This window comes from Galleria mellonella, unplaced genomic scaffold (genome assembly GCF_026898425.1).
Source record: "Galleria mellonella isolate WM207_F2 unplaced genomic scaffold, CSIRO_AGI_GalMel_v1 utg352, whole genome shotgun sequence".
Taxonomy (NCBI): domain Eukaryota; kingdom Metazoa; phylum Arthropoda; class Insecta; order Lepidoptera; family Pyralidae; genus Galleria; species Galleria mellonella.
This window is the reverse complement of record NW_026442084.1, coordinates 4039030-4063134: the sequence shown is the minus strand read 5'-3', so window position 1 is coordinate 4063134 and position 24105 is coordinate 4039030. Positions and strand designations below refer to the sequence as shown.

At 33.2% G+C, this 24105-nt stretch overlaps 1 protein-coding gene across 6 annotated transcripts in view; it reads left to right on the top strand.

Annotated features, from left to right (window-relative positions):
* Positions 1 to 24105, top strand: part of LOC113519437 (IQ motif and SEC7 domain-containing protein 2) — a 259086-nt gene that overhangs the window by 190044 nt on the left and 44937 nt on the right. For 2 of the 6 annotated variants that reach the window (XM_026904545.3, XM_031909576.2), the window contains exon 2: positions 18526 to 18817. The exons of the other annotated variants lie outside the window; for them this stretch is intronic. In XM_026904545.3, the coding sequence (XP_026760346.1) occupies positions 18738 to 18817 (80 nt within the window). In that variant the 5' untranslated portion in view covers positions 18526 to 18737. The remainder of the gene's footprint in view (positions 1 to 18525; positions 18818 to 24105) is intronic. 6 annotated transcript variants of the gene reach the window in all.

Sequence of the window (24105 nt, the reverse complement as noted above, 5' to 3'; positions counted from 1 at the left end):
CTATTTAAATGTTATGTTTGACATAAAAACTACATTGCCTTCAGACGAATTTGTCTAGCTTTTCAAAATTGCATGAAACATGTTTAGTTTTCTTTGTTTTAATTGAGAAATATTGCCTTACTTCCTTCTGTTATACATTTGTCCAAAATAAGTCTATGCAGCTGAAACACTTAAGAATAAACGATTAAGATAAGGCCTATTGTAATGCAAATAAATTATGTATCTATCTATCTATATTGCCCAATTTAATAGCACCTTATTCGCTATTCCATTACACAATATTTCAATGCCGTGCACTTCACACGACTGTTACGCGAATCACCCGTATAGGTGTCAAGTGTGAAGACAATAGTGCAATGAGGAATTGAAAGGGAATCTTGTAATTATGTTCTATCTAGGTGAACGATTACAAAAGACTGTATTATTATCTGGTCTTTGTCAGCATTTACCCAAAATTATTGCCGAACCGAATTGCTAGATGACGCGTTTTTTGTTCCATCTATATCATACCTTAATAGACATAACACATGGTACTGTATATATTAATACAAATACACATACGAGGTTTGTCCGGAAAGTACGTATAAAAGTTTTTTAAAAATTTTATTTTACAATTATTCAGGTAAATCAATTTTATCCCCTTCAAAGTACTCCCCCTGTGACATAATGCACTTGTGCCAACGCCGTTTCCACTGTGAGAAGGCTCCTTGAAAGTCCTAAGGTTTCTCAGCTGCCCCGTCGTAGCTTTTTTTATCTCATTTATGTCCCCCAAATGCCGCCCCCGAAGTACCAATTTGGTTTTTGGGAACAAGAAGAAGTCACACGGGGCCAAATCCGGCGAATAGGGGGGGTGTTCGGTCACCGTATAATTTTTACTCAAAAACTCACGGACAACAAGAGAGGTGTGGGCAGGGGCATTGTCGTGGTGAAGAATCCAACGCCCCTCTCGCGCCATACGAACTCGTGCCACACGAGCTTTGAGGCGTCTGAGCACATCGACGTAGAATTTTCCATCAACTGTCTGGCCTGGAGGGACGAATTCTTGATGGACAATCCCCCGAACATCGAAAAAAACAATCAACATTGTCTTGACATTTGAGCGGGATTTTCTTGATTTTTTTGTTCGTGGTTCCCCGGATGTCTTCCACTCTTTGCTTTGGGATTTTACTGTTCTGAGATCGGCAAAAATTTCACGGCCATTCTTGCCGATATTGCTCTTCAACGGAAGCGGGCTCCATGCCGAAAGAGGTAACTTCACAGATGGCGTGACAAGCCAGTTCGCACCGCACGGCGGTCAGACCAGAACTGAAGCATTGTTAGGGACATAAGGAAGTCCTCTTTCTCGCATTCCAGAACACTTTTATACGAACTTTCCGGACAGACCTTATACGCCATATGGTGTTAAGTCTGCCATTTACATTAAGTGTATTAAAGTTTAATAATTAAAATTGGTAAATAAATAAATGTACATAGATGATTTTCAACAAATACAATTTCTGTCTAATTTTGGTGATTTTTTTTTGGTTTCGAGTCTTCAGAAAAGTTTTGAATCAACGAAAAATTATACTACATTCAGTTTTATCTTTTTATATTTTGTTTTATATGTCACATATAAAAAAATAATTTTATCATTTTGTTGACATATTTGACATTATTTTACCATGTATGATTGCTTTACGCTTCAACATATCTGATGGTAATAGAATTAGATCGGCTCTCTGCCAGCAGCGGCCCACGTAGTAGCCACGGACCTCCCATATATAAAGAGATCCCATTTAAAAAATTTGAAAAAGAGGTTGTTTGATGCAATGGCGACCATTATGTCTCTAGAAATTAATAAAAGGGCTCTTTCAATATTTCGGGGGTATAGGTTATTTTTTGAAGACTTAACGTTACCTACTATTGGACATATGCCTCTTCAGTTTTTTCCACGTGCAACAGTCTGCGAACTGTCGATGCCTTAGTAACCTGCGATTGTCATAATATCATTAGATTATTAACTAGTGGTCTGCCTACACCACAATGATAACAAAACCACGCAGCATTGAGATCGTAATTTGACGAGTCCTAAGGTCGACGCGACGTCACTAACACTATATCTTGTTAATAATTCCATTGTCTCGAAACAATTAGTATTCAAAGTTTATTGCTTGATTATCTACTATGGTCTGGAAACGACCCACTGTGAGTCAACAACGGACGGATCATATCATTTAATAATACTACGATAACGCTTTTTGGTTTTGTGGTTACAGGCCCCATATGAGAAAGGTGCTATTCTTATTAGCTTTTGCGGTTACTCTGACTCACAAGGTCGTAACTGCAATTGTATGATGAATTATTATTATTTACTAGTTTTTACTCGCAACTTCGTCCGTATGACCAGTAGATGTTCATTAGCCAGGATAAACAGTAGGTTGTGTCCTCCATCCCATATAGTACGTATATACCAAATTTCATTGTGATTGATTAAGCTGTTAAGGCCCTAAAGAGTAACAAATAAATTTATTTCCATATTTATTTTGGTAAGAATTTACTAGCTGTATCCTGCGACATTACCCCGCTGTGAATCACTATATAAAGTTTTTTAATTCTAAGCTAGGATATACATAACTTATCTATATACCAAATGTCATTATGATCTAATTAGAAGTACACAATAGAGAAACATCTATACCTACATGTATACATGTTAGAAAGATTAATAAGGACGAAAGGTCGTTAAATAAAAATATGTCTAAAATATAACACTATAAAAATATAGTATAACATTATATAAAATATAAATAGACATAAGTGTAAAAGTATTACTTATGTCAGTAAATCCATTCACATCTCGATCTAATCGAGTTCGCAACGCATCCACAATATAGTATGCTTTTCATTTGTACCGATAAAATTAATTGCCACAGTAACCACCATGTTTATTGCCACTCCGTAATTATTAGGCACGTTTTCTCTGCGCGTGCGTACCTATGCGCAGGCGACGGATCAACTAGGGTTGTCTCTATTACACGTTTTCCGCTCCATTTATTTGAAATTACCAATAAATACGCTCGAATGGAACAATTTAGTTTTATTTAATACGAGTTTGTGTGTTAGCTCTTGATACCTTAATAGCTTAACCAATCATCATAAAATCAACGTAAAGCCAATATATTATTACGTACATCCGCAACTATTTTGCTGCCGGTTAGTTGGCCTTTCAGAGAATGTTATAAAGTGGTATGTCCGTCATCATATGCTACTTTAGTGTGTTTTTAAAAATTAATAAATAAACTTAAATAAATATTTTTTAAACGACATCAAAATAAAGTCGGTATAATATGGTATAACGATATCTGTTTTTGTTTTAACTCACTGTTCACTGTTTTCGGAACAAATGCCAACCCTACTAATATCGCGTGCGTTACCGACGCACGCGTGAAGGCGCGATTTGCTCTACTTGTGACTTTCATGTGTTTACAGCCTTAACACGTTCCAAATCATTGTCCATCGTTTGGACTTGACAATGATGATATTTGGAAGTATAATTTCATGTTGTCCAGCAACTTATTACATGTAGCAGTTGCAGTAATGAATAATAATAAGTTGGTCAAATTATACTTTATTATCACTGTAAATTATAGCAATTTGATGGGAAGAACGAAGCCCTGGTATTGTATACTTTGAGGACATCATTATCATCATCATTTCCATTTCCATTTCAGCCATCACCCGCCCATTGCTGGACAAAGACCTCCCCCATAGACTGTCATAAGGTACGGCCCTAAGCCATCTGTATCCACTGACTCCCTGCAATGTATTTGAGGTTTCCACTCTATCTAGTGGAAAGTCGTCTTACACTACATTTGAACGTATGGAATTGCCACTCAAAAACACTTTAAGGACATCATTGCCGAATTTATTATTAAAATATTTCAATTCCAATGTTTTATATATATAATGTAATCCCCATTGTTGGATTTATTTTTTCTAATCTGACCTTTTAAAATTTACCATTGCTGTTAAACTTGAATTATAATATTTAATAGTATAAGCTGATAGTGTGCTCATCTTAAAATTACATATTTTGTCCGGCTTTAGTTAATAATTTGCCAAATCCTGTCAGTCTATTTTATAAGTACTAAAATATTTCCCATTATTGTTCATTATTCATTATTGTTTAGCCTAATAATAATAAACTAAAGAAATACTTTTCCTATCAATTTATTATTTTATGGATAATGTAATTCACGCTTAAGTCAGCCGCAAAAGTTTCAAACTACGCCAACTTTACCCATACCCCTTTAACTATCCGGTTTTTTGTCATTTTGTCATACCCACATGTTGCCTCCTAAAGTGATATCAGTCCGGATACAAATGGATCCTAATTTTAACAACGAACACCATCGTAAACTCCATAACGGCTTTCTTTTAATTAAAGGATGCCATAAAATCTCTTTGATCTATAAAAAAGTACCTTAAATGCTAATTCCCATTGATCAGTAGATTTAATGGGATACATCGTTAGTCTTCAAATGTCAGGCTTATTTAAAAGAGGCTTTACATTGGGCGTTAAAGTTGTACAGTATTATAAAACTTTGGAAAATTAAGGAGGCTATAGGAAAAGTTTGTTGATTAATTTAATAAGTAGTTTATTAGCGTAAATATATTTTCAGTTTACATATATTTCAGTTAGCCATGTAGTCCCGGTATAGAATGTGAAACCGCTTTCTTTCCCATGGATGTCGTAAGTGGCGACTGAGAAAACTTAATGATAGAGGGATTGGCAGTAGGATTACTCTTAAAACATCACCAGATCCTAACTGCGCTTGCCAATCCATAGTACTGCTAAATCAATAGGCGACGGTTACCACTTTCCATCAGGTGGGTCGTCAACTTGTTTGCCATTCTAAGTTGCATAAAAAAAATCCGCCTGCCAAGCGTGGCAACTAAGTACCAGAACCCCCCAATAGGTTGATAGCCTGTGTTCAGTAGTGGACAATTAAAGGCTGATATTATGATTACGTTAGTTCACGTCACATGCAGTATATATATATATATATATATATATATATATATATATATATATCTTAATATTTATACTCTGTATTAAATTTCCAGTAACCTTAAAGCGGAAATATTTCGCTAATCAAGCAGGTTCCATTTTCGAGTAATAAATCAGTCAATTCATTTTTAATTTGTTAACTTTGAAACAACCTTGTACCTGTGTAAAAATGTCAACAAATAACCTATTATATATAAAAGTGTTACATGATTTCCATCTTTATATACTATATAATAAAGATTAAATAGATGAATCTATGATTATGTTCATTGTATATACCTATATTATTACTATGTTTGCTGTTTCCATGACAAAGTGACTCGGTCCGTTCTGTTTAAACACTGTTTAATCAACCGTGAATATGCATGCAATATTATACCTTTACCTCTTTATCTTACGGTGTCAAATTGCTCGTGAAGCAATCTAAAATAACACCAGACATCGGATAGTTATATGCGATATTAAATGACTAAATAGTATGAAATATAAACTCTCGGTGTTTGAATATTCTCGTTGCTTTATGTATATAGTAATTAATAATGATAATTAATTAATTAATAATTTTCTTTTACTTCTTCATCCATTGAAAAAAAAACTCAGAGTGATTGACGTATAAATTTCTTTGTAGTAAAAGCTACGACGTCTGTCGGTCTTCATAAAGTAAGAATTTTAATTAATTTATTAATTTCCTTTTCTTTTTCTCTACTTATTGAAACTCTAAGATTCCTATCACAAGGAATTTCACTCGGTATATATAAATTTTCTTTTATTACTTCTTCACTTAATAAAATTCCGAAAGTGATAGGATTATAACAGAGTATATATATATATATATATGTATGTTGACCTTTATGTAGTCAATAGATTGTCACGAAGTAAGAATTTAATTGCGTATTTACTAATTTTCTTTTACTTCTTCTTTGCTTTTTAGAACTGTAAATGTTAACAAATAAACAGTGCATATTGATTCCTTCATAGCGAGAGTGCCAACATATGTAAATTTTTACAAAGTAAAAACTTTAATAAGATATTAATTAAAATTAATAAATACCTTTATTTCTTCTCTGTTTGTTAGAAGTTTAAAGTATACAATTATATGTCTATATACATATGTAACGAGAAATTATTGAACTCACTGTATTTTCGCCGTTTACGGTAATTGTTTTGACTTCATCCGAAAGTCTTCTTCAGGAGGCGTTTGGCGCTTTGCGTCTCAGCGCGAGACGTGACTCGTTAAGAATGTGTGTATATTAATCCTCTTGTGAGTACATCGCCTTTTATATAGTAAGAATTTTGCCCTTAGCGTGTCGTGTTCTGATGTTTTCGAGGACTTGCACCTAGAACGCCGTGTCGCAAGGAGTCAAAGTTACCTATAAATTAAATTAATCTTAACACCACAAAAAACAATTCGCCCCTGGTTCGTACAGACACATATTGTTCATACAAACTTTCTGTAAAACATATCTAAATAACAGCGAAACTACTGTCAAACTTATTACTGTAAAGACAGACGGACGCAGTCAACGATTTTATTTTTTTACCTTTAATTTAGTTTATACTATTTAGAGATAATGTTTTATATTAATTGGTAAAGGATATTAATGGAGCTACGTTTATTTGATACTTGAAATAAAGACAAATTTACGTAAAACCCTGTAAAAGTTACAAATTCACATTCTGGAATAATTTATATTTGTTTGAATAATATACAAATTGTTTAATTTTCGTAATAATTCGTATACAATGTAAAAAGAAAAACTATACAGCTCGAAGCCAAAGAGCATGTAAATGTTATAGAAATGTCTATAAAAGAATGTCTATTTTATTTTAAAGAATTTTCATATTTTTTAATTATCGAAGGAAAATTCTAGCACAGCTACTATTTTAATTAAGGTTTACGAAAGTAATGAAATACTTTACTATATACCATACGAAAATGTGACCTAACATTAGACACTCAGGGTTTAAAACGACTCATAGCTTAAATATTGCTAATGAAATAACGTACTGCCTAAAGTATAAAATTCTGATTTATTTTTACATGTAAGCGACAATGTAAACCATACTTTATTGGCCATTTCATTTGAGTCTTTAATGTATTTACATGTAACTACGGGTGTTGGTATGACGATTTTAGATTTTATTACTTACAGTATAAAGTTGAGATTTCCTTTCATTAAGTTTGTGTAAGCCGGCGACGTCTCCGTGCAGGCCAGTGTCGGCTTGCCAGATTACATGCTGCAGTCTGTGATGTATGATATAAGCTTATAGCGACAAACAAAATAAATTAACAATTTAAAAACAATAAATTACTATTACTTTGCCACTATTATCTGTTAGGAATGTAAGTGAGCGTATTATTACAAAACTACCTAATAATAAAAATGTGATATTTAGTCCACGTAAATTTTTTGAGGATGTAACATTATTTAATACTGTTTATGTGCAAACAAATCCTTTCTGAATTCACTCCCATACCACCCAGATAGATAGATATTTTAATGTAATAACTATCAACTTAACTTCATACTTCATATCTGTAGGGTTCAGAACACCGTCTATTTTATCTATGATGGTACCGCGAGCGCCTACAGATCGCGCTCTGCGAGCCGAGGCGTGCAGGCTCTCGCTCGCGTCACAACCGCTCATGATTAAGGATCACAAATTGATCCCGAAACTAGTCGAGCTATTAAACCCGATGTATTAAACGTAAGTTAAACCAGTAGTTATTACGTAAAAATGTATAATATATAACGAAACTAAACAAATTGGCACTATTGGAAGTTTATGATTTTTTATACAGAGCAAACCAATGAACCACATCAGCATAGATGTAGTACTGTTAATCTTCGAATAATGCATTATTATAAACAAACGTGTTTTTAAATTAACATGAATACGCTAATCGCTTATAATTTATCCGACAATCCGATCACAGTCTCGATTGGCCGCGAAGGTCGTCCGCGGACCTTTAGTGTACCTTAACCTTTCGTCCAGCAGTTTGTTTAACTGTGGGACCACAAGCACTGGTTCATATTAGAAATTTAATAGAAAGTGTCAAAGTGCAGGAGTAATTGCCAGTGAAAACCTGCAAATTTTGAGCAAAACCGGTGTTACATGTAGGTATTTTTTATTTACATATTTTGGAGTCCCTCTTGCAGTCTTAATATGTACTTTAACGAGAAATAAATAATCAATGAACAGCAAAAAGTGACTTCTTAGACTTACTTTAAAATTAATTTTATATTTACCTATGTGATCTAAATGTTTTTGAAAATTCATTGCTGATGTCGGTTCCTACGCGAGCTAATTTATGTAACTTGGTTTTATATTTGATTATTAAAACTTTAGGTAATCAAAATCAATCAGTGGTATTTTTTTTATACAACTTAGAATGGTAAACAAGCTGACGGCCCACCTGATGGAAAGTGGTAACCGTCGCCTATAGACATGAGCAGTACCATGGCCATAACAGAGTATACTGTTTCGCGCATGATACCCCCCATGCGTTGCCATTCTTGAGGACTCGCATGTTATTCCTCTGTACCCAGTAAATTCACGCCATATCTCAACTTTCAAACCGAAACACAGCCATGCAAACATAACTGCTTCACGGTTGAAACACGAATGGGACAGAGGTACCCAAGCAATCGACTTTTGTACAAAGTCTCCCTCTGGTATTTACTTGACTTGGTTTCACCACGAAACGAGGCACCTTCAGACTATTAATAGATATTTTTTGTAATCATTTTCGTTTAGAGGCGCAGTTCATAGTGTGTGCATCATTAAACGATATGTGCAAGTCTATGTTATCAAGGGTAGCTAGATAATGCGGGGATAATGGTACCAGTATATATTGGTGTTCTGACATTGTGTAACAAAAATATTTGCATGCCAATAGAAACTATACGATCGCAGATTTAATTTCAAATGAAGCAAAAACCTCATATGATTAGACTCGCGATAATTCACCAAATGTCCAAGGTACAATTGTAATCAATCAATTTAATGCTATTAATATTATTGTTTGCATTATGATAAACAATAACATTACAATATGAATTGTCAACCAACTATAACAACATTGAAATTTTTTTTATATACCTTGAAGATATCAAACAAGCATACAGCATACATACATGCAGTTGATAATCTATCTAGTGTAGTGTTTTTTTTTTTTATGATCAACTGAAATTTCATTACTCTTTTAGTAAATTCGAAATCAAAATTTTTTTTTTACAGAACTTAGAATGGCAAACAAGCTGACAGCCCACCTGATGGAAAGTGGTAACCGTCGCCTATAGACATGAGCAATACCATGGGCATAACAGAGTATACTGTTTCGCCCATGATACCCTCCATGCATTGCCATTCCTGAGGACTCAGGTGTTATTCCTCTGCACCCTGTAATTTCACTGCCATATCCCACCCTTCAAACCGAAACACTGCCATGCAAACACAACTGCTTCACGGTTGAAACACGAATGGGACAGAGGTATCCAAGCAATCGACTTTTGTACAAAGTCTCCCTCTGGTAAAAATATATATTACTTATTATATATTACAAAATATGTATTACTTATTTCATGGTAAGCTATTATTATTTAAAACCGTAGCAATTTCAAACGATTCTTCACTTTCAATTGGATTTATACAAAACGGGACGAAATAGAGTAGGATTGACAATAGTTATCATAGAAACTATTTGATGATATACCTCATCAGCTAACGTGAAATAGTAATCAATCAATTTACTGTTGTCAATGATTGCATTACAACAAAAACCATCGTAACGCTTGAATGTCAACCAATCGTTGACTACGTCGAAATTCCACCAAAAAAAAAAAATTACAACCAACTGACATTAATTGACATAATCCGACCTTGCGTTATTTCCCTCTTTCACTCGATACAAATCAACTGTAAAGGTCTGTTGATTTAATTTGCTTATGTAACTCAAATTGTCGTTTTATTGCGATGAAATCCGGCTTTTGGATCGTTCAGTTCTCTCTCTCTCTGTATATAGATAAAGCATATAATACAAATAGCGAATTTCGTTGCAACTAGCACTGTTGTTATATCTCTTTATGTCTAAATTTTTTGATGCCTTTACACGTTATCATCATTATCATCATGTCAGCTGTGAACTGTCCAATGTTAAACATAGCCCTCCTCCTATTGGGGATGACAGTTGTCACGCTTGGCAGGCAGATTGACAATCGCAGTCAGGTCTTTGCAAATGTTTAAAGTGGAACGCTGCTGCCCATCCCTGAATCATAAGTTCCCTTAACGCTTCTTACGACATCCACAGGAAAACAAGGGGTAGCCTATTCTTTGGCGCCACACACACGGCCAACTTTACACGTATGTTGTATGTACTTTACACAATGAATTAAACTAATATGTATTAATATATTGTCTAGCTAACTTCGATATCCAGGTTAAATCGTTCCAATCTATAATTCTCTCAAACAACCTTTTATTCTGCCTTGGTCATTAAGCCGTCTAATAAAATATAAAACGATTTTAATCTATAACTCCTGCAAATAGAGTTGAAATCACTTCGAAGACCAGCTGCAATTTGCTCCACATTATAGTGGAGCGTGGTCGAGCGTTCAGAATATACGATCGCTTTTAGTGGTCTTCTTAGATTTGCGGGATTTTAACGTCTTTAGTTAATAAGTAAGTGTAGTTACAGTCGGTATGTGAATCTATATATCTGATTAAATCTTCGGTTCAGTTCATAAAATAAATTAATATGACAAACGGAATTCACAGATCAATAAACGTTAAATGTAACAAATCAAAATGACAACATTCAATCCGTATTGTTATCAGAGGTCCCGTCAGCTTGTTTGGTTTTCCAAATGCATAGAAAATTGATAATAAATAATCTGTGGTTATACAAATACAACTGACATTTTATATTATATTTTTGTACAATAAGAGATTGAAATGTGTATAACATATTATGTAACATGTAAACAAATGCTGGAACATTTGGTGCGATTACGAGATGCGATTGTGCGTCATGCCGATTCACGGATCGGTGCATTTTGTAACATCCTCCAGTTACAACGAGACAAAATTTACAATTAAATTTAGTAAACAAAGCTTTACCTGTAGCGTAGTTCCTTGTACTTATTAATATTGATTAGTAGATCTATATGTTAATAGATGTAAAAAATAAATTTGTTTGTTTATTGATTTTTAAGATCCTAATCGTTCAGTGTTAATGAAATTTGACATACACATAAAATTTGGGGTAGCGAAAAACATGTGTTTCGTTTTTACCCCGATTAAACAATATATCTCGATTACGGGAATGCAATCTCGGGTAAAACCTAATTAAAAATAAACGACCGCTTTCAATATAAATATCATATTTAAATGTATTTAAAGCAATTTACATTCACATGGGAAAATCAGTAATAAATCTTCAAAATAAGTTCAGTGAATTGTTGATTTGTCCTCGATAATACTGTGTAAATTTTGAAGATATCTACATAATAGCAAATAAATTAATGTAATTTAAGTATGTTGTTGAGATTGAAATAAACCAACACCAAAACATCCCATTTCTTCCCGCCATCCGTATCCAGTGTTAATGTGAGCGGAGCGTTCCAATTCCCGAATTAGATTGTATCACTAAGTGGCGATATCTCTGATAATATATCTTGTTGCTAGTTTCTCAGTTCCGCTGTTCCGTTGCCGGGTTCAACGACCGTTACGTATAGTGAATTATTTGAATTATATATTGGTTGAATAGAAAACGTCAAAGTATTTCAGCACTATATTTGTAAAGCTTTTTTTTGTTATATAACTTAGAATGGCATGTAAGCTAAAGGCCTACCGGATGTAAAGTAGTAACTATCGCACTTTAGACATGAACAGCACCATGAGCGTCAGAGAATATGTTGTGATGTCCATGCTCCTATTCACTCGTTGCCGTTTTTGAGTACCGTACTACCGTATCCCTCTCTTCAAATTAAAACGCAACCATGCAAGCGCATCTTCTTAGCAATTGAAAGGTTAATCGAACAGATGTGTCCATCTGATAGTATCATTATATCATCATATCAGCCATGAACTATCCACTGCTAAATAGGCCTCGACCATTGAATTCCCTTAGTCGAAAAAAAGGGTGGCCCATTTTATGCTGGGACCACACGGCATTGGTAGTAAAAATTTTCATATATGGTTTTTTTTAATACCATTTTCAATCTTTCATTGTGTATTGCTCATCAAACTTGCTATATAATATCATTGTCACAATCGTGAAACATTGAACCACAAAACATTATTAGATACGCATACATGATTTTTCATTAAAACGTATCGTCATGTGATAACATAATTATTTAAAATCATCAACCGTTTGATCTTTCGGAGGAAGTCCAGCTTTATTATGAACAAAATATGTTTTTACTTATTCTTTACTAGTTTTTTGTCCGCGACTTAATTTGCGTGACAAGGATATGTTAGTGAGCAGGATAATGATGTAGGAATAGTAATGATGTCCTTCTCCATCGCAAATACTACAAAATACCAAATTTCATAAAGATTGGTTAAGCCGTTAAGACGCCAAGAGGTATAAAGCAAACTTGCTTTTAAATTTAAAATATTAATATGTTCAAGTAAGGATAGAAAGGAATTATTTTTTCTGTAGTAACGATGCTTTGCAAAAATATACTGTAACAGGCTGATTTAAATGTATCCTTCCCATTTAACCTTTTAAAAAACAGAAATGAAATTAATTATGCCGCGTTTTAAGATTAAGTGTTGTATGCATTGTAGAATATAAACATTTCACAATGTTTGTGTTGGTCGTAAAAGTCGCAAACAGAAGAGGTGTATGATTCGCTGAGACTAGTAATAAGAAAAAATTACGCAATTCGCACTAGCAACCATTAAGTAATCTATGCCACTAGGCTAGCTGGTTGTCGTTTCGAATGGTGAGCTCTGACTGGTTTCTTTATTTGTTTTAATATTTTTGCAAGTAATCCGTGCTGTATTTCACAAAGTAAGCTCTCGTTCTATTGTTCTTTCCGTCTCTCATTCTTGTTTTTGCAACGTTCAACTTTAAATTTACAACAATGCGGAATCATCAGTCCGCAAGTTCTATTTTTGCATTTGACCAATATTTTTTTTTTTTTTTTTGTATATCTATGCAAATGATAGTTTCCGGTTTCATCTATCTTCTAATTTAATCGTTGATTTTCTTATGATTATACCCTATACTTCTCAAAGCTTTGCTCTCGTGTATCAGTATTAAGGTATCCTATATGTTTATTTAGAATACTCACTCTTGTACCGTGTGGGTATTATGTAACAAATACTTAAACATCTAAATATTTGAACAAACTTTCACATTTATAAAATTAATAGGATTATCGACTACTTCGTCCTGTTCAAATTCGATTTTTTTTTAACACTGCAACTTTGACTACCTCTTTAAGGATTACTGTTCTCTGCAAATTTATTTTATTTGTCACTGCAACATTAAAAAGTCCGTCAGTTAAGAGCTTCCTTCTCCATTCACTTTAACATTTTGTCACGTTTCACCATTACTGACTTATTATTTATTGCCAGTAATTAACCATTCATAGTAAACAACGCTAACTCTGTGCAATTAATTATTATTAACCATTGTCTTTTAATAATTCCCTGTGAACTGTCTCCAAGCGGTTAATCTATATTAATCGATTGCCGTGTGACCCGATTACCGATTCGATTTCATCGATACGGAACCACAGTTTAAAAATAATTCTAACCAGAGTTACTTTGTTGCTGTGATCATAATATCTATGAATAAACATTTAACAATAACATTTATTTATTAAAAAAGTTATTATACTCGTATTTCACAACTATATTTTTGCCCATTACTTCGTACAAGTGGATTTCGGAAGTAGGAAATTTAATAAAATAGACTGCTTCTAGATATATGGGTATATCAAGATATAATATATATCTATTTTTAAGTTCGATCTTCAGAAATACAACTACGAAAACCGCATACAATTTCGTGTAGTAGTTTTTGCGCTATGTCGAAACAAACATACAGACAGATTACATTTCTAAAAATTATTTTTGTTGCTTCTATTGCTCTTATTGAGACCCTTTACATAAATTTTTCTTAAATATGATACATATACAAACATAATCAAGTTATAATTGTATTATAAGATTAAACTTTATGAAAATGAAGAATGAAAAAATATTTATTTCACCTTCTGATTACAATTCTTGTAAACACTCTGGCAAGTATTCTGATGGAATAATATCAAAATGCATTATATCTTTACAATTTACTGAATAACTGAAATTTAATCGCAGAGACACGCTTGCTTGATCAAGCGTCGAACGCAAAAGAGAGAATCATAGACAATTCTAGTTACATTTTTTACTAGATCATAGACTACAAAAAACTGAGATCCTGCTTATTAGGAATAAATTATGATTAATTGAACTGAATACAAAAATGAGATTTAGACATTTTGAAGCATATAATATTACGTAAACAAAAAGGTTTTTTTTTTGATGGGTGAAAATGCTATGGTGATCCTGCCCGCGCTAACGGGATACACTGGCGGAGCACCAGTGAAGGGTGATAGATGAGAATGAAAACAGGCCAGTTAGCCCATCATGATGAATTCATCAGGAATTAACCATGATAGTTTCCAGGGAGAACCGCGAGGACGTCGACCTGGTTGGGTATATTGCTAGCAATAGGATTCTCAGTCTCCATTACTAACAATCACTTTCCCCCCAACCATATATACAAAAAGGTTAAGAGATAAGTTTTAGACATGGCTCCACAGAATCGGTCCGTTTGTATAATGTCAGTTCTAATTAAAACACATTCTTAAGTCATTATTAACTGTAATAAATAGCATTACGAACTAATTATAATTAGATTAATAGTGACTTATAGAACTAATAATGGTATTAAGAAACATAAATAATCTAGTGATGATAATGATTAACAGTATCTCCATTGATTAACAGTAGATAAATTAATGATTCCGTAATTCGATAATGATTTGTTTACTGCATAAATATCAACATTACGAATGGAATACAGCGATTTCAATAGTGATAAAAATATACCGATGTATGACGAGATATTTTATAGAAATATTGGATGGGCAATCCGCCCCAGTTTTGCACGGTTTTTTTTTTATAAAATGTAAATAAATTTTAAAATCGGTTAAATAATTTTTGAATTTATCTATTACAAACAGATAATCAAATGTTTCCTTTACATAATATTCGTATTATTTTAAGGTCGGCAACGCGTGCGTAATGTCCCTGGTATTGCAGGCGTTCATAGACTACGGTAATCACTTACCATCAGGTGGGCCGTATGCTTGTTTGCCACCTCAGTGTTATAAAAAAAGTTCCGCAAAAAAACTGCAGCTTACAAATTTTATATGGAAACAACACAAAAGTAAATTAGATAGATTACAAAAAGAATTATCAAAATCGGTTTCGAATTACATAGTTATGAATTATGAACCTTGAATTAGAATTGAGAACCTCGTGTTTTGAATGTAACTTTAAAATTAGAATAGAATAGAATAGAATAGAAATCATTTATTCAAATAAACTTACATTGAAGCACTTTTGAAAAGTCATTACATTTTTTTTTAATCTACCGCTCGTTCGGAAAGCTGTCTCATCACAAGAAGAACGAGCAAGAAACTTGCGTGTTGCTCTTTTAATTTAAGACATATATAATTAATTGAGACATATATAACTGCTGCTACTACTAATTTTGTGACGCCAATCTGGTATTCAGATTTTTTAAAGCAGCCTTCGTTACACATGAAGGCTTCTGACGTGGCTTACCCGACTACGTACCTGCTTAGTAATGTATATGTTGCAGTGAAAACTCTCAACCAGTCAAAAGTATTATTGACTAGCAAAATCAGTTAAAATTACTTTTGCCCGATGGAGCTGGTTTTTTTTTTCAATGAGTGAAAATGGTATGGTAACCCCACCTGCGCTAACGGGATACGCTGGCGGAGCACCAGTGAAGGGTGATAGATGAGAATGAAAACAGGCCAGTTAACCCATCATGATGAATTCATCAGAAATTAACCATGATAGTTTCCAGGCGGAACCGCGAGGAGGTCGACCTGGTTGGGCATATTGCTAGCAATGGGATTCTCAGTCTCTAGATAGAGCTGGTTAGGTTAGGTTAGACTGTTAACCGCAAATTTGCAGTCAAAAGTACTAATAACTAATAATTTTCATTCTAAACCACTTTTCGACCAACCTGTTCAGTCAAAAGTGGGTTTGACTGAAAATTATTTTATTTAGTTTTGACTGATTTTGCTAGTCAATAGTACTTTTGACTGGTTAAGTGTTTTGACTCCAACATATACGAGTACACTTTCCGCACATTAAAAAACTATGCCCCACTTGGAAAAATTAACATGTTATTATTGCAAGTTGGTCACTACGTTATGCTAGTCATCAACAACATACAAACTGAACGATGATTATCACTGTATATAAATGATCGCAGTAGTGTAAACTTGATGGGACATGCTGAGTCATTTAGTTTTTTATTATACTAGAATTTCTCTTATTTATTGCTCTAAGAAATGATTATTGTTTTATTTAAACACACAGTTATAATGGCGGACTTAACACCATATGGCGTTGTTTACCAGTCGACCGTAAATAGGAATAACAGAAAATATGACTGATGGTGTAACGAGGGAGACCGAGACATAGTTATATCAGGCAGATCAAGGAAGGAGTTGGTGTCGTGTCGTATCAAGAGGTGAAGAGACTCACTGAAAATCGTAGTGAGTGGCAAGAGCTCCACCGACAAGAGCGCAGCTCTTAAATAGGATAGATAGAGATAGATAGGTGTAACGTAATGAGCAAATAATCTATGTCGTTTGGTACTGACATAGAATGGGTCCACCTTCCTTCCCCGTAAGTGTCGTAAGAGGCGACTAAGGTAACTTAACGATCGAGGCATGGGCAGCAGCGTCTCTCCTAAGATGTCACCAAAACCTAACGTCTAAGCGATTGCCAACCTGTCTGCCAAGCATGGCAATTACTAGCAAAAGCACGACAGCAGATTAGTTTGCCCATGATGAGGATTTCCGCAAGAATTTACCAAGGTAGTTTCCAGGAGGAACCGCGTGGACGTTGACTTGTTAGATGATGTTATTACCAGCAAGGGGGATGTTATATTTATTCATGTAGATCAGTTTTATAACATTTTGAAAATTCTTTTTGAAACTGATTGAGTTTTATCATAATTGAGGTTACTTATTCAACCGACTTCAAAAAAATTTGGTTCTGAATACGGTTGTTTTTTTATCCATAAGAATATACTTACAGATTGTACAGTACAGTAGTTTTTAAATCAAAATTAAATAATAACAAACTGGTTTTACCACAACTTTTTTTTTGTGGTATAACACAATCTTAAATTATTACTTTGCGGTCCAATTCTGCTTGTTGCGGAGCAAATTCATAGAATCAAATTTCTACAATATTTTGTTTCTTCTAATACTGGTATATACAAGAAATATCTCGTTACTAATTCGTGCGTTGTATTCGTTTTAAAATAGCACGCTTGCTAATAAAGTCAGTATTAATTTTGTCACGACTGAAGTAACTGTTTTTTTTTATGGAGCAAAATTTACTTATGTGTACGACTATTGAGCCAACTAACGGTGCGCCTGTATCTCAATTTAGAAACACCACGATATATATATATATATATATATATATATATATATATTAATCTTCACGTTTATTCTTAGAGAAAGGCCGCTTTTATTGTTCTGGCAGTCCTTTATCGTTCTAGCTTCTTATCGTGGTAATAGTGTTAGCTCACACTACGAGGAAAATCTAGTTTACGGTCTAACCTTTTTAGTACGTGATCCGGACCGTAGAACCCAGCGGTCCAGTGCGATACTGGCCAAAATTTCTATCCGAATGTAGCCGTGATATCATTCTTTAGATTTAGAATGACATAATGGAGCTCTTCGGCCCAAAAATGTATAAAGCACTTTATCTAATGTATTCTTATTATCCTGTCTTTTTTTTGTATTGTATTATTTTATTTATAATATAATAACAATTTAAATTTTAACTAAAATTAATAATGTATCGAATGTTGATTTAAATAATAAAAATTGCTTTTTTAATTTTTTCGAATGGAATAACAATTAAATTTTGAGTTAAAGTTATAATGTGTCGTGTTGGATGCCGATTAAAATCATCATTATTATTATTTTTATTTTACGTTTTTTAAATTTAATTTCGAATCAAATAACAATTAAATGTTTAACTAAACTTATAATAGGTATTCAATAAATGACAAATAAAATAAACGTTGGAATTTTCTACTGCCAGAAAAATAAAATCATTTGACAATAATAGTAATACACTTCCATAGTAAAAAAAATGATAATTATTATACTAACATATTTTCACAGCAAAAGTTATAAATTTAAACGCCGCACGCTGTTATTTAATTATTGTAACAGTAGTGACAAAGTGATTAGTGATAGTGACGACATGGAAGTGAGCTAACGGACCAATAGTGTTACACCGGTGTCGTCGGAAAGAGTTCAAAGTGGCTAAGTCCGAGTCGCGGTTGGTGTTAGTGGGAGACGGCGAGGGTGATGGCTGTTGCTCTTGCTCTGGCATGAGGATTGATCTCGGTGGGGTCCTACTCGAAGCCGCGAAGCTGACCAGATCCTGGTTCTGCCAGAGGCCTGACTACGGGTAAGTTTTGTCATAGACGCTACTAACAAAAGAAACAAACAAACATCGTCGTGAAGATATAACTATAGACAATAAGTTTTGTGGGGCGGGGGGAGATTGTTAGTAATGGGGACACAATATGTTATGGCTACCAATACGTCAGGTCAAACTTCACTCAGTCTTTCTTGAAAGTGTCATGGTTAATTCCCGGCGAATTCAGCACCATAACCACAGTATATAGCGAAGGAAAGTATTATCTAGAAACTATGAGAAACTATACTAATAGTGCAGGTTGGATTATTTCAAAACTATACTAAACTAGGTATATATATATATATTTCTTATTTAATGGAAGGGTGAGTAGAAAATAGCGATTCATCTAATATGCGTTGACCTATTTAAAGTTTGCAGTATAAGTAGGTTCAAATAAATGGAATAGTAGGTTGAAGTCAATATGAAAAATTGAAAAAATTATAATGAACAATAAAGAGAAAAAAGTAGAAGTGACACGGTCAGTGTAGCTATAAAATTATTTTTGATAACTAAATTCAAATATACCTTATGTAAACATTAAGTATATACTTAAAATAATAAGATATTCTTTATTTATTTCTGATGTAAAGTATGAGTATACTTCGACTTTTTTCTTGTATGTTACGCCATATTATACCAATTCGAAACTTATTTTTTTATTTTTTGCAATCGGTAGTAATTGTAGTCACATTTTATGTTTTGTGAAGCGTAATGTTACATTAAAGTCATGATAATGTGTACACATATCCAAGACTAATGATGTGAGTACTGTCTATAAATCTTACTCAATATTTCTAGAGTTCCGTACCTGAAAAGGAAAAACGTTCACTTTGTTGTCCATTTGTCTGTCCGTCTGCCAAGAACCTTTTTCTCAGGAATGAAGGAATGGATGGAGGTATTAATCTGAAAATAATATCAAATACTCAAGTCTGAAATAATCAAGTGTGAAAAAAAATCAATCTTTTGATTCAATGCAATCAAAAAATATGGCTGTTCATAAGTGTATATTTTGACATTTACAAGGAAATCAAAACCTTTAAGGTGCTTCCAATGGACCTATATATTAAAGATTTGGTAAGAAGCAATAGTCGTACATCACAGGTGAAAAAAAAATCTAAAAAACCGTAAAATTACAGTTATATCACAGAAAAGATTGCAAATTATTAATTTCAACTATAATTTGTACAGAACCCACGAGTGCACGAGTCTGACTCGCACTTAATCAGCTTTTTTTATTAACATAAAATACATTTTAAGTTTCATAATTCTATCGAATAAATTATTCATCGAACCGAGTTCCTGCCGTTTATAAGCAACTATATTATAATGTAGACGAGAAATGTTTGCAATTATGTTACATAACTCATTTCGTACACAAATTACACGATTCACTATAGCAACTTCGTAACTAAACTAATTCGAATTCAATACAGCTCGTGTTTTAATTTTGAGATGTTACATAATATGATCTGATATTTTATAGAATATTTTCTTTTTATTTTTTTTACTCAATGTACATTTATATGTAACGAGAAATTAATGAACTCAAAGTGTTTTTGTCGTTTACGACAATTGTTTCGACTTTATTCGCAAGTCTTCTTCAGGGGGCGTTTGGCGATTTACGTCACAGTGTCTCGTCTCGTATGCCTCGAACGACAAAACAGTGAGTTCATTAATTTCCCGTTACATATGTATGTATATAGACACAGCCTATTTTCTTATCAGTATAACAATGCATAAAATAAAGAATTAACTCATCAGAGGAAGAATTTGTATAATGTCTGTATGGGTACCTTTATCTTACATGTATTTTTTGCTACCCAACAGCTGTGCTTGCGTGATTGTGGCTTGGTTTGATTGGAGTGAAATAATGAAATACGGAGGCGTAACACTTTAGTCCTGGGGAAAAGGGATTGTTGGTAATAGCGAGTAGCGACTCCATTGCTAGTAATATACCTTATCAGGTCGACCTACACGCGGTTCCTCCTGGAAACTATCATGGGCTAATGGACCTACTTTATCCGCATCTATCATCCCTCACTGGTGCCCCGCCAGCGTATACCGATAGCGCAGGCGAGGTTACCATTCCATTATCATCTCATAAAAAAACCTTCTTCTTTAGGAGTAAATTAAAATGATTTTTGTATTATTTTTGTAGTATTACATATTATTACTAAGACTTTCATACTACTAGAACTAGGTGTTATATTGCGTAAGTCCATATCACTAGTTAGTTGATTAGAATTATATTATTTATTTTATTTATTTAATACTTAATTGTATACACTAATTATACATAAAAACATGAAAGAGGTAATCAAATGTACAAAGGCGAGCTTAACTCTAAAAGAGTTCTCTTCCAGCAAGCCCAAAGTTAGAAAGAGGCATTAATGTAATTTAATTCCGCTACCATCAGTATGCGTGCGATTATTGATTATTTATTTGTCAAATTTATTTCTATGGTAATAAAAATAAATATTTATTTACTTTAACAAACTTTAATAATTTTTTCACCTGTTTAGTTGCCTTAAAATTATAGTCACGCAAATTATATTACTAAATTCGCAAAAACAAAAGTATAGAGTACTAAAACTGTTTACTAAATATCTTGTAATAAGAAATAATAAAAAATAACATAATAGTTAACCACTGCACTACAGTACAGAGGTTGCTTCCTGTTTGTGCAAAATATAAATACATTACTAGTAACAATGTATATATGTTTTGTACGTTTTACGTTGATACACAAACTTGTTTATTATACCTGGTGCTAGATTAAACTACTTTTATAACAAACAACAAAAATATTTTTTTTTTATTATCAAAATAGCAAACATACTGACAATGAAAGGTAATCGTTGCAAATAGACGTGAACAATATTTATTACTTAAAAAGAACAAAAAATATAATTGAAAATTTTACAATCGGGCAGGAATTGAACCCCCATCTCTGCCATATCGAGTCCACTACTCAGTACCAGTATTATTTTTTAATGGGTGAAAATGGCATGGTAACCCCGCCTGCGCTACCGGTATACACTACTGGAGTAATAGTGAGAGGTGATAGGTGAGGATGAAAAGACAAGTCAGTTAGCCCATCCTGACGAATTCAACGATAGTTTCCAGGGGGAACCGCGTGGAGGTCGACCTGATAGAGTATATTAATAGCAATGGGAACTAACCTCCGTATTACTAACAATCCCTTCCCCCCAGTACACACCAGTACTAGGATCGTACTCTCAAAGATATAACTAATAATTGCACGGAAAATTTATAATTAAAGTGCTATCCATATAAAAGGTGAGGACGAATAAAACTTCTTAACTCGTTCAGTTGAAGTTTTTAGTACTATCAGTATTAGCACTTTGTAATTTCCTCGCCACGTTAGTAACTTTGATTAAACCAAGTTGCTTGTAGGGTTGCCAGTACGTATCTGCGTACTTCTTACGAATTGAATTTATTAGAAGTCCGATCTGTGTGCGATTTCGCGAATACGGGTTAGATAAGCGTTTTACTTACTAACTTTGAACACTTTATGGTTTGGAGATGAGAATTAGCGGGTTTATATAGATAAAATATAATAAACTTAACTAAGTAATTGTATTTTACTTCTCTTATGGTGCTATTTCGCGTCTCTTATGAACTATAAATCATGCATTGAAAAAGTTTTTTTTTTTTCATTACAAATATACTGTGAATAATAATTTTAAACTGAAATAGCCTTTCTATTTAAGTACAGCACAAAGTATTGGTTCTAACAAGTTTAAATGTCATAGTGATCAGGAACTTATTTTAGTAATGAAAAGTTTTGTAAACGTGTATTAAACGTTTGTTTTCAACTTATGTATAAAAATCTAAATTTTTATCATAAAAAACTACTAAAATACTTCATAACTTTAAAAGATAAAAATGAGGTTTGATTAGTTAAATAAAATTTACATTAGCAAATAATTACATATGAATGACAACCCTATTAAAAATTCAAAGCGGCCGCGTAACAGCTGAAGAGAAATTGCAATCTGGTTTTATTAAAGTTTAAAGGAAGAACCCACTGGACTGGTGGACAGCAATCTAAATGGTACTTCATCTTTGACGTGAGCATCGCTGACTGAGGTTATAAAATGAAGAAAAACAGGCTATACTTAAAGAAAACATCAGAATACTTTTTAAGTTAATAATTTTTTGCGAGTTTGTAAGTGCTTTTTTTATTTATTTTTTGTCGTCAGAGATATCGTCAGGGCTAACAAAATATACTTACAATCATTGTCCCTGATGATACTCTATCAGAGTTAACATTCATGAGGCCCATGTTCTCGTCAAGATTATTAAAAATTAAGGCTACCGGATGATCCTAAAACTAGACGAGCGTTCCTATCTTTATACTTAGAATAGTAAACAAGCATATAGTTCACCTGCTAGAAAGTGGTTTGGTTTGGCACGATGATTTCCGGGGAGGACCACGTGGAGGTCCACCTGACATGGTATATTGCTAGCAAAGGGCCTGGTAGTCCGCATTACTAACAATAGGCAACGGCAAATGGTTACCGTAGCCTATGAACACCTGGGGCATAACACGCACGTTGCCGACTTTGAAGAAATTTATTTCCCCCTTTTTTGGATTCTAATACGCTTGGCGAATTGTGACCACGTCCAATATTACGTACACCACAACAGAAACAGTTAAAAATTGTCTCTGTTTACCCCATCTAGAATTATAGTCATGAGAATATGTAATGTACGAGTATGGAAATAAATTTAGAATGTCAGAGGTGTCGAAGATAGAATAATAATCACTCATTTGTATTAAAATAACCATCAAATAAAATGTTTCTCTAGCAATAGATAATGGTAGACAGTTATGTAAAATTTACTTAGTAACTACTTAATTTACATACAATACTTATTTATATACATTTTGTAATATTATTCAGTTTCTAATGTTTATAATAAATTCACAAAAATAAATAGTAATGAAGGAATATAAACATGATGAACTTGACTTGTTTAGCGTTTCTATTTAAAATATATACCTAATATTTTCTTGTAATAGTAAGGTATTCAAATAAAAATCTTTTTATTAAAAAATCTAGCTTGTCCTACTGCATACATTATGTATATATATTTATCATTAAAAACTTTAATCAGATTATTAAAAAAAGAACATTAAAAAATAGTTAAGAATGAACACAGTACAGTTGTTCTCAAATGATGTTTATAACAGTTTTTTATTGTATATGAAAATATAATATTTCTCTAGAATTCAAATTAAAAATAAA